The 12,949-nt window shown below is 38.5% G+C and overlaps 1 protein-coding gene across 1 annotated transcript in view; it reads left to right on the top strand.

The window, feature by feature from the left end:
- LOC111508778 (coiled-coil domain-containing protein AGAP005037) overlaps positions 1 to 12,949 on the top strand; it is a 407,581-nt gene that overhangs the window by 154,023 nt on the left and 240,609 nt on the right. The window contains 1 exon segment of the mRNA XM_074169367.1: positions 8,384 to 8,529. Coding sequence (XP_074025468.1) covers positions 8,384 to 8,529 — 146 coding nt within the window.

Below are 12,949 nucleotides of genomic sequence, written 5' to 3'. Positions count from 1 at the left end.
AAAGAGTACCCAGTTTCATTTCGAACATCTTGAGTACACAAGAAGTGAAGAAGTGTCCAATTAGAGCAGATTGTGCTGATTCAGGTAGTCAGAATATGAAGTTTTCAGCCAGAAATGGCGCTAACAGGGGCCAACGAGAAGACCAATGTTCTTTACAGAAATTTGTTAGGAAAAAAATCAGTAGATGCTCTCAGAATACATCTGGAACATCTGAACGAAACCCCGCTGACGTGCAATCACGAAAGTCGTCTCAGAAATATATTCAAAAACAAAAACTCGTCCCTTGCAGAAATTTAGAAAGAATTAGCAATCGATCAGTGACCACTAATTCTCCTGACTCCAAAGTATTCAGTATGGAAAAAGGTTGCAAATGTTCGATAACTATGATTCGTGAGAACTCAGAAGATCTGAACATGAAAAAGTCATCTATAATGAGAACAAAAAAAGTGAAGTCTGTGGTTTTTCCCGAATATACCCCTGAAGAGGATAAAGAAAATCAATCAGAATTATCTGATTATAATAAATATCAATCTACCGTTTCCATCACTAGGAATTTTAGAGCGAAAGACAGTGTGATGGTTCATAGAAAAGCTAAGGAGAGAAAAAATAAGAATCGATCTCATCCTTCAACTATCGATGAGAACTATGATGATGATCAAATCAAAGATATATTTGTCTCCCGGAAAGAAAGAAAAAGCACCATTTATTTCCACCCCGATGAATATGAACCTTCTAGAAAGACTGTACGAATGCTTCCACAAGAAACCACCTACCCAGAAACTCTGGATTCTGGAAATCAAAAAGGGAACTCTCAAAACTTCCAAACAGAAATTTCAGACGAGAAACCCTATGAAGAAACTGGTAGACTGGAACATGCTGAAAAGCAACGAGCTCCAGATAAAATTTCCTGTCTCACTGATATCAAAAAGTCATCTTCAAGCGGAACGAAAAAAAATAAAAAGGTTTTCATCGCTGTGGACACCATTGAAGATCATCATGCAGATCCTTTCGAATCTTCCAGTGGCGGATCACCTTTGAAATCTGCCATATCTATAACTCGAACTTTTCCTGTGAAAGATAGCGTTCTTATCTACAAGAAATCTGAACGGAAAAAAACAAAGGCTCATACTTATCCAAAGTCTGTTGTTGGAACCGACACTGACATACGTCCAAGAGATCTATCTTCTTGTATGAAAGCCAAAGAAGTGAATAATAAATCTAAAGGAGAAATTGTTCCTTCCGAAGCAGACAAATCTCCCAAACATAAATCTAAAATGGAATCGAAGTCGTGCACCCAGGATACACGTGTGAAAAATTTGGATCGTGAAGGTGAAAAAAGGAAATCTCGAGACTCTCAAATAGAATATCCACTCCAGAAAACTAGTGAGGAAATTGGAATGGTCAAGCATGAAAAACAAAGACGAATCATTCCAAACAAAAAGTTGAATGATACCCCTGATCGTCGGCATAAACCAACTTGTCCTAATTTTCACAACCTTGATTCTACAAGTTGTGGTTGCTCAATAGAAGCAGGTCATATTCATTCTGACGATTTCGATATGAGAAAATCCTCCTCAAGGAAAACTAAGAAAATCAAAACCATCGTTTGCCCTGAATATAACCTCGAAGACAACGGTAAAAGAGGCCATTTAGGATGTACGAATCGTGATTTTCTGGTGAAAGATAGTGCCACAATCTATAAAGGAATACATCCAGTAGTTTCTGATAGAAGTCAAGTCGATAATAATTCAGTAGACCAGCAAGTTTATCTAACCAAAATCACCAAAAACTTTTCATGTCGTTGTTGTAACACCCTGAGTAGAGAAAATATTCGTGAATGTACAGAGAAAATAGATCATGTCTCTCCCAACAACTTCGATGACAAAAAATCATCCACAAGAGGGGCCATGAAGAAGAAATTGGTTGTTTGCACTAAATATGCTCCTGATGACATTGAACAGGATGGAGGAATTTGTTCGTCTCATTTGTCAACTAATAAACAAAATCTTCACCTTAGCAAGAGTACACCTATTGAGCGAAAATCCAAAAAGAAAAAGAGAAATTGTCATCTAGGGACCTGTACAGATAATGTTGCTGGATTTAAAATGAAATGTGAATCTATAGATTCTCAGATAGAAAATGAATGTGTAGGGGAACGGATTGTATGCAGTGAAGATACAAAAACAGTCAAGCTTCAGAGTTGTCCTAGAAAATCTCAAGATTTCAGATCACATAGCCTGCCACTGAAACTCACCAAATCACCAGAAAATGTAGAAGATAATCATGCCACTGCTTGCAGAATCAGAAATGAAAAGTGTCCCCTAAAAAAGGTTATCACGGATTTGGCCATGAAAATAACAAAAAATGACTATATATCCACCTGCACTGAAAAACTTTGTAAAAAAACTAATGATCTTAAAGAAAGTCATCTGAATTTTTCTTCAGAAAGGCCCAAAATGTCTGAAGATGTAAATATTCAAGTTGAAGATAGAATATACCAGAAAGAGAAAAACAAAAAGAGAAAGAAATGTCTCTGTTGTCAGAAGAGGCGTAAAAAAACTGCTGCCGGTACTAAATTAATTCCTAAGATGGTCAAGTCTGCCGGAAGAGATATACACTCACTCGAAAAACGATCTACTGGAATGAATGTAGGAATCTGTACTGAAGATACTTGCCTACGAAGATCTAACTTTTCACTGGAGAGTATAATAACTATCAAAGAGAGATGTATTTCTTCTCGGAAAGTGTGTGATGCAAATGTTGGGAGGAGTTTAGAAGAGATACAAAAAAGTCTCAGTGACGAGGTGAGTGAAGGAGTTGAAGTGAGTGTATGTGGAAGAAAAAAATGTCCAGCAACTTTTGTATTGAGTGAAGGCAGGTTGACCAATTCAGAAGTTTCGAAAGCTGCTTCAAAGCAGTCAAAAGTTTCATTTTCACCAATCGCAATCTCAAAACCCTTCTCTAGTATGAACCTAACTTTGGGTTTGACGAAAGTACCCGATATGGAATACAATATCGAGATGATATTGAAGGAAATTATGAAAAAAATATTTGAGTCTGAAATAGATTCGACTTCCACATCCAATGTTGTTCCAAACTCAGAAAAATCTACTCAAGAAGATTATCGGCCATTGCAGAACAGAACAACAAAAGAAGGAGTATTTCATGTATGCCAAAAGAAAAATGTTTTGCCATTGAACTTTCCTTGTGATTTGAATTGTATTTTCACCAATGAATATCAACCTCAATTTGAAATAACTGTTGAGCAAGTTGCTAAATTTGTTGTGCCGCTGAAAGAAATCTTGTCAAAAATGCTGGAGAGGGCTATGAGATTATCCGAAATTGAAATCAGTATATTCGACAGGAAGAAACGTAAAAAACCAGGTAGACCAAAAACCAGAGAGATTGTTGTTAGAATCCTAAATTATCAGCTACTATTCGAAACTGAAATATTCAGAAAAGTTTCTCTAGCATACGGTAATATGAAGTTTACCTTGTGAACTGTAATTTTTAAACGAGTTGAAGTTGGGAATAAAAATTTGTCTTCATAGGTATCTTGATTATTTTTCCCCACCGAGCAACATTCTCTTGTGCTTTCACAAAAATGTTCTACTACTTTTCATGGTAATGTCTATCATTCCTAAGAATTGAGAAAAAAGTATTTTGCAATCCATTACCCTTTGCCCTTAAAAATATATAGTAGTTGATATGTCAGTTATTTTTACATCTGGATAAAGCTTTACGATCTGTTTCATAATAAAATTTTCAATATTTTCACAGCAGCTGTGCAATTATGAGTGTTATATTTTGACAGTCAATAAATATTTCAGAATCAATCTGAAGTTTATGAACGGACTAATTTTGTGAAACGCATTACCGCATCCATTGTTCAAAAATAACAACGGTCCTTTGAGCCGGATATGAACCAATGACCTATGTACTCAGGTGGATATTTCAGAATGAATCTGTTCTAAAATAACATTGGTCCTTCGAGCCGGATCTGAACCAGTGACCTACGTGGATATTTACTTTAACAATTTCCCGACGTGCATTACTCAACTTTTTGCATCGATATGCGGAAGCTGTGTCTGTTGAAACTATTGATTATGTCAGAAACGAACCTAGAGGCGAGCAATGCAGAACGTTTTACTCGACATGCTCTCCGCATGATTTTGGTCATGCTTGCATGCGGTGCTTAACAAGATTACTACATTTGCACTCCACGTTTGCACTCAATTCAAACAAGAATCTAGGAGTACGTGTATATAGTCCTGGAGGGACATAGAACTCAATCGTTATCGAAATAACAAACGAATTCAAAAATAGCTGTATGTATGAAACAATAATCATATTCTATTACTGGTGAAAAAAGCATCAATTATAAGACAGTTTCTTGTTGGATAAGTAGATGAAAGGATCCATTTTCCACCTTTGAAGCAGATACAGTTGACCAGATCCGTAACTCATTATCTTCAAGGCCAATGAGATGAGCAAATCATTGAAAAATCTTTGACCACTGAGCTATGATTTCGATTTCTGGAATATTTTTTGAAATGCTAACTTGTGCACTTTTAGTTGACGCTTTCAGTACCGCTTTGAGGATTTTCTTCACATTATTTGGTCGACCACTGCGATGTTCGTCGCGTTAGCTAACAGCCTCGTTTAAACTCTGCTACCCAATATTTTACCGTTGTGAAAGAAAGAGTAGACTCATTGAGGGTAGAATCCAGTTCAGCTCTTATATTGGTTGGGCTGAGGCCTTTCAAATAAAAGTATTGTACCACATAACGATGACCAATTTCCACTAATCTCGCACAGGCACCGCTCTAAGAGAGCCTTGGGGATTTTCCTGCAGTGCTTGTGTTTGGTCCTTTAAAAAAGATGCAGCATTAGGTGACCTCCACGGATACAGATTTTCCACCTAGTAAAACCTCAAAATTCAAAACTATGAAATACAACCAGCTGGGGAATTGGCATGGAACAAATGCATCGAGTCCCTCTGGAAATGAATTGTTGGAAAACCTAAACTAAATCTTCATATTTGTATTGATGCGGGTAGTTTTCAGTTATCATTCAATCAACTGGGTTTGAAATAAGTAGATAATCAGGAATGCAAATTGAAAATTTGGAGACTACTGTAACGAGAAGGCTTTGAAATGTCCTAGCTCTTACGCGATCCAGACTACTATTGCAATACTTTGGTGATACCCCCGCTCAAAAAATGCAAATGTCAAATTCACAAAACACGGAAAAAACATTTCTTCTTCTATGAACAATTGATGAGTCTCTACGTTTTTCTTCCAGTGTTGTAAAGAGAAAGAGAGAAGAAACACTATTGAAATTCATTTAATTTTTCATGCACAGCTTATAGGGGGTAGGTAGGTAGGTCTAAAGTGAGTGGGTCTATTTGACCATCAACCGCAACCCACAAGGGTTTATTGTGGCTCACACCTATTCACACTCGGCCAAATGAATCCAGTTTTTCAACGAAGCCGATTAGTTTGTATGATGAGTGGTCTTTCACTTCAGATGGTGAGAGTACGGATCTGCCGAACTCAAAGAACCTGATTTGGTCCCCAGTGGGGCAGAGGCGACACACACCCCCTTCCGATAGTCCAAATCTTTGCATATGATGATTCAAATGACAGTGACCTGTAAGAAGGCATGTTAGACATCGTAGTGCATCCCTACTGTACAACTTGTTGGAATCAAGCTTCGAAACGCCTTGGAGTGAGCCAATCCTGGAAGATTCTGCCAGAAGTCCATAAATCTTCTTGCCATCCAGGTGTTCGGTGTTTGTTTGGCAAAGCCCAAAGCGATGCCAATGACAGGTTCTGGTCTAATGAAGCCGCTTGCAGCACCCTCCTTTACAAGAGAGTCAGCAGCTTCATTGTCTTCCAGGCCAGTATGGCCAGGAATCCAGACCAGAGATTATCTGTTAAGTCTTTCTATCGAGGAGAGTTGTTTTTGGCAGTTTGCTACCAATTCAGACGTTGCTCGATAGGAGACAAAGCTTTGAACGCCGCTTGACTGTCCGAGAATATTTTCATTGACTTGTGTGTGAGGTGAGTGTGTGTGGATCTCTCCGCACACGATTCAATAGCGTGCAATTCCGCTTGAAATACAGTCGCATAAGTTCCTAGGCAGGTAGATAACTCTGTCCTGAGTCTGCGACTGAAAACACCTGCACCAGAACCTGCAGGTGTTTTTGATCCATCTGTGAACCAACAACTATCTACTCTTAATATTTCCTTCTCCCGGAGGTTCCAGTTTTCTCTACTTGGGTACATTAGGGTAGTACATTATAAGGCAGTTCGTAGTTGACAGTTGGAGGCATAAATGCAGAGGTCATTTCCAGAATGCTGTGAAATTCAATGTCAACCAACAGTCTGTTGCACTCTGCATTGAATTGTTTTGTACAATTGGCAATGTGCACAAGTCTGTACGCAGTTCATCTAGCCTCTCTCTCCAGAAAAATTTGAAGAGGAGATAGATCTAGAAGAATCTCCATGGCCGCTGACTGTATGGTACTGATGGTATCACTGATAGCCAGACTGTCTCTGTAAGCCAAAGAGCTTCGCTTGGGCCGTTTTCTGTAAAGCCTTCGGCCACCAAGCAATTACACCATAAGTGATCATTGGTCTGACAATCATCACATAAATCCAATGGATTTGTTTAGGACCTAAACCCCAAGTTTTACCACAAATCCTACGACATGTCCGTAGAGACAGTCTGGCTTTGTGTAAAACTTTTTCCAAGTGACCGTTCCAGGTGAGTCTTTTATCAAGGATAATGCCAAAATATTTCACCTCCGTTCCAAATGGAATGACCACACCATTGAGGGAAAGTGGCGTTACATCGTCCAATTTTCTTCTCTTGGTAAAGAGGGTTAACACAGTTTTGTTGGGGTTGACACACATCTGCCCCTCAGGAATCAACAGTGAACAACGTCTGCATCATCATTTTGTAGATCAACTCTTCTTCTGTCGAGGGCATCAAGCAGACTATCCACCAGGAGCGATCACAGAAGGGGAGATAGTACTCCACCTTGAGGGCAACCCCTGGTGCTCACTTTAGGTATATATACCAGCTTTGCTGCCAACCAACTGGGTGGTATATAGTTCCACGCTCGACTAGCTCTATACAATTTTGTGAGAAAAGGTAAAATTATTTCCAGTCCGTTTTCAAGAAGAGCGGGAAATATACCATCCTCTCCGGGAGATTTGAAGGGCTGAAAAGACTTGATATCTCATTCAACTGCCGGTGGTGTGATAACTTTTTTGCGACGTCCCAGTCGTTCTTTTTTGGGCGTTCAGCCCGCCCTCGAAGATGGGCAGTCTGTTGGTATCAAGAATCAGATTTCCAGAAAGGTGGTTTTCTATCAAAAGCTCAAACGTTTTCTGATTAGAGGTCGTCAATGTTCCATCGGGTCATTTAAGCGACCCAATTTCAGCAGTCGGTTCTCTAGAGAGAATCTTGTGAATTCTTGTGCTGCGAGGTATATCAGAGATACTCTCACAGAACTTCCTTCAAGACTCCCGTTTTGCCTTTCTAATTTCCTTGTTGTATGTCGTTAGAGTGGTTTTATAAAGCTCCCAGTTACGTGACTCTTTAGCTCGATTGAATAGTCGTCGAACTTCATAGAGGGTACTCTAATTCGTATTCTCGATACTAAATGGAAATAAAGGATCATATTGTAATATTTTTCATTTACAATGTTTTATTACTTCTTGGTTAGTAGAGAGGTTCTTTCACCCACAAAAACTCAGGCAGCGATTCAAATTCAATATGAATCACTACTTTTGCCCAGGCACAGCCTCAAAAGCGCCTTAAGGATTTTACTGTAGTGCTTGTGTTTTGTCTTCAAAAAAATTGAAATATTTCTTCAGTGCCCTATGTCTGAATACTACAATCTACTGCAAAAAGTGAAATACTAACAAGCCTTTTCCACAATTGAAATAGATATTAGACAGTGATATCAAAACAAAATACTCCGTATGGATACATTATGATTTTCGAACAAATCAATATGATTATGAAAAGAAGTATGCTCGTAAGCAGTAACATTGTTCGTCTCTTTTTTGTGGTGGGAACACACCACATTTATTTTATTTTACACACCACATTTATTTTATTGTATACATATCATCGAGTAAGATCCGAATCAATTACCTATGAATGAAGACCTATAACTATAACATGTTTTCAAAATGCATGTAGAACCCAATTATCAAGTATTTTTTTTATCAAACATCAATATGTACATTGCAATAGTGCAGAGTAATTCACCAAATCTATTACATTCGAATGTCTGGTTTTGTTTTCACTTATGAAAGAGTTTTCTTCTCAGAGCAGCCTTCTCTGATAGTTTTCCTTGTTTCAGGTCGAAGTGATAATGAGGGAGAGGTGAGAGGTCGGAGTCGTAATACAAGAAGGGACGATCCTCGAAGGCATACATTGGGAGGCGACCAACAGTATTTGGCAATGGCCGGTCAAGGTGGCCCTTTGTCCCATACAATGGATTTAGAGGTGAGAATCGGGGTTGGCTCTATAACGATGCAATTTGGTAAATTTTATTATTCAGATTGCAGAATCACAACAACTCAGATGAAATTTGGAGTTTTGCTTATGAAATAATTTGAAAATCGAATTCTGCAACATTTTGATGAAACTTTGATGATACTTTTGTATGAAAACAAAGAATGAAAACCGTTCTGGGATATTGGGAAGTAACCAACCACCTCCTATTCAAGCCACCACAACTCTTCATAACCGTTTTCAAAATCAAAATTATATGTCTTCCACAATAAATGTGTATACATTCATTTTCGATAACATTTAACCAACCAACGGCATCATCAGGAGATAACCGTAATAAGTTCTGTATCTGTACAGTAGGGAGGGTGAGTATAGGCCCACAGCACTCAGGCCACATGTGACCCGTTGTACATCCTCCCGAGGTCATCGTCCATCCTGTCCTTTCCAAGAAGGTGGACAGGTCACTGGGAGACATCTCCTCTATATAGGCAGTAGCCGACCACGCAATCTCTTATCGACGATAACTCCGGACACTCGCATAGGACATGCCTGACAGTTTCATCTTCCTGTACCGTAATAAGTTATTCTGGTGATCATTGCCTTTGAATTCAATGCCTGGAAATAATAAAAAGGAAGAAAGAAACGGATGAGATATCCAGATTTTCTGTTTGAGCTTCGCAGACTTTCCAAACCGTATTTCTGATTAGTACTAGATATCTATCCTTGATGAAAACTAATCTGCAACGCCTATTTGAGAAAGGTTTTATGAAAAAACCAGACTGTTCCTATAGACATGTCGAAGAATTTGTGAAAAATCTGCGAGCTCAGGACCCACACGAATCTATCGGCTGATAATATTGAACAGCTCAGTTGTACAAAGACAGACTTGTCTGGCTAACTCTGGTACCATCAGAATCACACCATAAGCTTCCATGGGAACTTTTTTGAATCTCCTTTCCACATCTTTCCTGAGAAAGAGAGAGAAAGGGACTAGTTGGACAGCAGTCACATTTTCAGTTGCACAAAACAGGCTCATGCGGAGCGTAGAGACTACTGGCTGGCTCTGCAAGCCCCATCATTTTGGAAATGACGTCCTCCAACTTCTCAGTCTCAATTCCAAGTAGAGAAGATTGGATCAGAAACGTTGCCAGATTCTGGTGCAGGTGTTCAACACCGCATACACGAAAATATAAACAAGCCTAGAGACCTATGCGACCATATTCCAACAGGAAATTGATGCCAATGATTTGTTGTGTCTGATTGGCAGAAACCAATTCCACACTCGAGTCAATGAAAATATTCTTGGACAGCCAAGCGGCTTTGGAAGCTCACCAACTATAGAGTAGAGTATTCTGTGACTGATGGATTATGAAGATTATTATATAATTTTTAAATAATTCACCACAATTCTCAAAACAGACTATGCCTTTCCGAATCTTCCGAAAAGCTTTAAAACGATACTCAGTGATGGCAAAATGTGCAAACGAAGAAATGTCTTAATCTTATTTCTAATTAAGAAAGTATTCAACACCCAGATCAATAGGGTAGATCTCTATTAAAAATTGATCCACCTTTTGCATTTCCGGAAAACATTGTTGGCATTTAAGAGTTCCAAAGCAAAGCAGCATGAATGAAATTTGGAAAGCCCCTTGAATGAGTTACCTCTCATCCTCCATTTCCGTTGAAAAAAAGGTAAATGACTTCTCCTCTCATACAGTCGAAAATTGGAGGTTTTCAAGTACAAAACTTGACCTTCCCACAAAGAAGATACAGAAAATTCTTTCATCGAAAGAATAACGTCAGGATTTTTTTTGATGACACACTATACTACATGGACTGAAAAATCTCGGGCCTGACACACAGTTGGAGCTAGTATTATTGCATTCATCGCTTTTTGCTGTGCCGCGCGAGCTCACTGTTGACCAAAAACTAGAACATCTTGATGATTTTGGGTAGTGTTTGGCTATGTTTAAACATAACAACGGAATTTTTGCGTCGACATATGATATTGGAAGAAACATGGATCTGATACTTCACTCCGGAATCAAAACGAACGTCATTTGAGTGGAAAGCAACTGGTGAACCTCATCCAAAGCCCCCGAGAGCACAACAATCGGCTGGAAAGGTTATGGTCTCGGTATTTTGGGATGTGCGTGTAATATTCATGGGCTATCTTGAGAAGGGAAATGCCATCAACAGTTAATATTATAAAGTGTTATGGGATCATTTGAAGGCTGAAATTGTGGAAAAAACAAACCTATTATGGGAAAAAAAAACCTATTATGGAAAAAAAAGTGCTGCTTCATCAAAACAATGCACAGTGCCACAAATCAATGAAAATGATGACAAACTTGAATGAAATGGACTTTGAATTGCTCCCACATCCACCGCATTCGCCAGATTTGGCTCCCATCAATTGCTGGCTGTTCGCAGATCTCAATAAATTGCTCACCGGTAAGAAATTTTGGTCGAATGAACATTATTGCTGAAACTGAGGCCTATTTCGACGCAAAAGATGAATCGTTCTACAAAAGTGGCATTGAAATGTTGAACGGCACTGGAATGATTATTTTCTTTCTCAGGACCGGGACTTTTTAGCCTAGGTTATATGTTTTGATGGAACTGATGAGTTGCTGATCATCTCCGGCGTAAACATTTTTGGTTGAATGATGCTGGCTACCTATGAAATACTCATTGTTCATCCAACACTGACTTCTCTAAGGTTTTTGATAGGATCAACAATAATCTCTTACTCCATAAGTTCAACAGATATGGTGTAGGTGGGGTACTACTAGAATGGATTAGTAGTTATCTGACGAATGACTCAAATGATTAGCGCAAATTATTACTACTCAACGTTATTCGAAGTAACCTCTGGTGTTCCTCAGGAGTCACACCTCGGTCCCTTATTATTCAATTTACTTATTAACGACATTATTTATTGCTTCCACCACGCCAAAGCACTATTATTTGCAGATGATTTAAAACTTTTCCTAATTATTAAATGGTGCTCCTTAAATGGCATGGTCTTGAATGCCACAAAGTGCCATGTCATGCGCTTTTATCGATCCCATGTACCTCCTACCACTTTTGATTATACTTTAAATGGTCATGTCTTGAAGTCTGTTAATCAAATAGAATACTTTGGGTATTACTGGAGTTTTTTCCAACACCAAATCGTTATTTTTGACACCTCGACACGTGTTTCGATCACCAAGTGATCATCTTCAATATCTTGAGGCAACGTATTGAATAATATTATGACATTATATGCAAGTGATTCCTTGAATGTCGATGTTTTATGTTTTGGGATAGTTAATAAATGTCTATTTCGTGTTGCATAGTTATGAACTATTGATTCATCTCTGAAATTGGTTACATAATCCTTCACATGGAGCAGAGCTTTATATATATAGATACACAGTAACATTAGCATCTTGTTCTTACAGAAAGCAGATCTACAGCTATTCCTGGGTGCAATATTAAAGATAGTTCTAATTATTCTTTTTTGAACAATAAAAACACGTTTTGCCCCCACAGAAGAACCCCACATTGATATATTTTAAGCCATATGTGAGTACGCCAATGAATAGTAAACAGTCTTGGTACCATCTAAACTAAGCACGTCTTTGATCTGTCGTATTGCAAATAACGCTTGATTCAATTTTTTGCAGACATGATCGATATGGGGCTCCCAAGACAAGCTTTTATCTATAAACATACCAAGGAGATTGACTGTTTCCGAGAGTTGGATGTTTTTGAGTTGTACTGTTTTCCTTAACGCGAAGCTTAAAATGTACTGTTTCATTTTCGTTCAGTTTTAGTTGATTTCTATCACAACAAGAAATCATGTCATCCATGACTGAATTAATGTTGTTTTGTAGCTCCTCCGCAGTATTTCCGGAAACTGTTATGGTAGTGTCATCTGCGAATATGATAATGAAACCTTGTTTCATATACTTCGGAAGATCATTTGTATAGATAGAGAAAATCAGTGGGCCTAAAATTGACCCCTGTGGTACCCCAAGGCTAATATCTTGAATATCATATACTGCATTATTCACAGTCACTACCATTTTCCGATCTTCTATAGAATAGTTTATCCATCCCAGAAGGCCATACTGACCCAATTGCTATTAAGGCCCTTTATTGTTCGCTGGTCCGTCCACACCTGGAGTATTGTTCTTCTGTCTGGCCCCCTCATTGTGTAACTAATATTGAGAACTTTGAAAATGTCCAACACAACTTCCTCAGATACATGGCATATTAATCGGGTGTTCGTTGCGAGTATGAGTTTACTGCAATTTCTGAGCATGTCCTCCCTGGAAACTAAGAGGAAACACTGACACTACTTTAAGATATTCTTAACGGCAAATTCAGTTGTGCTGGACTTCTGGAAAACATTCATCTA

This window comes from Leptinotarsa decemlineata, unplaced genomic scaffold (genome assembly GCF_025532065.1).
Source record: "Leptinotarsa decemlineata unplaced genomic scaffold, Ldec_3_MD MMD2_P_RNA_scaffold_5, whole genome shotgun sequence".
Classification (NCBI taxonomy): domain Eukaryota; kingdom Metazoa; phylum Arthropoda; class Insecta; order Coleoptera; family Chrysomelidae; genus Leptinotarsa; species Leptinotarsa decemlineata.
Note: the sequence above shows the minus strand (reverse complement) of the source record. Positions and strands in the feature narration are given on the sequence as shown.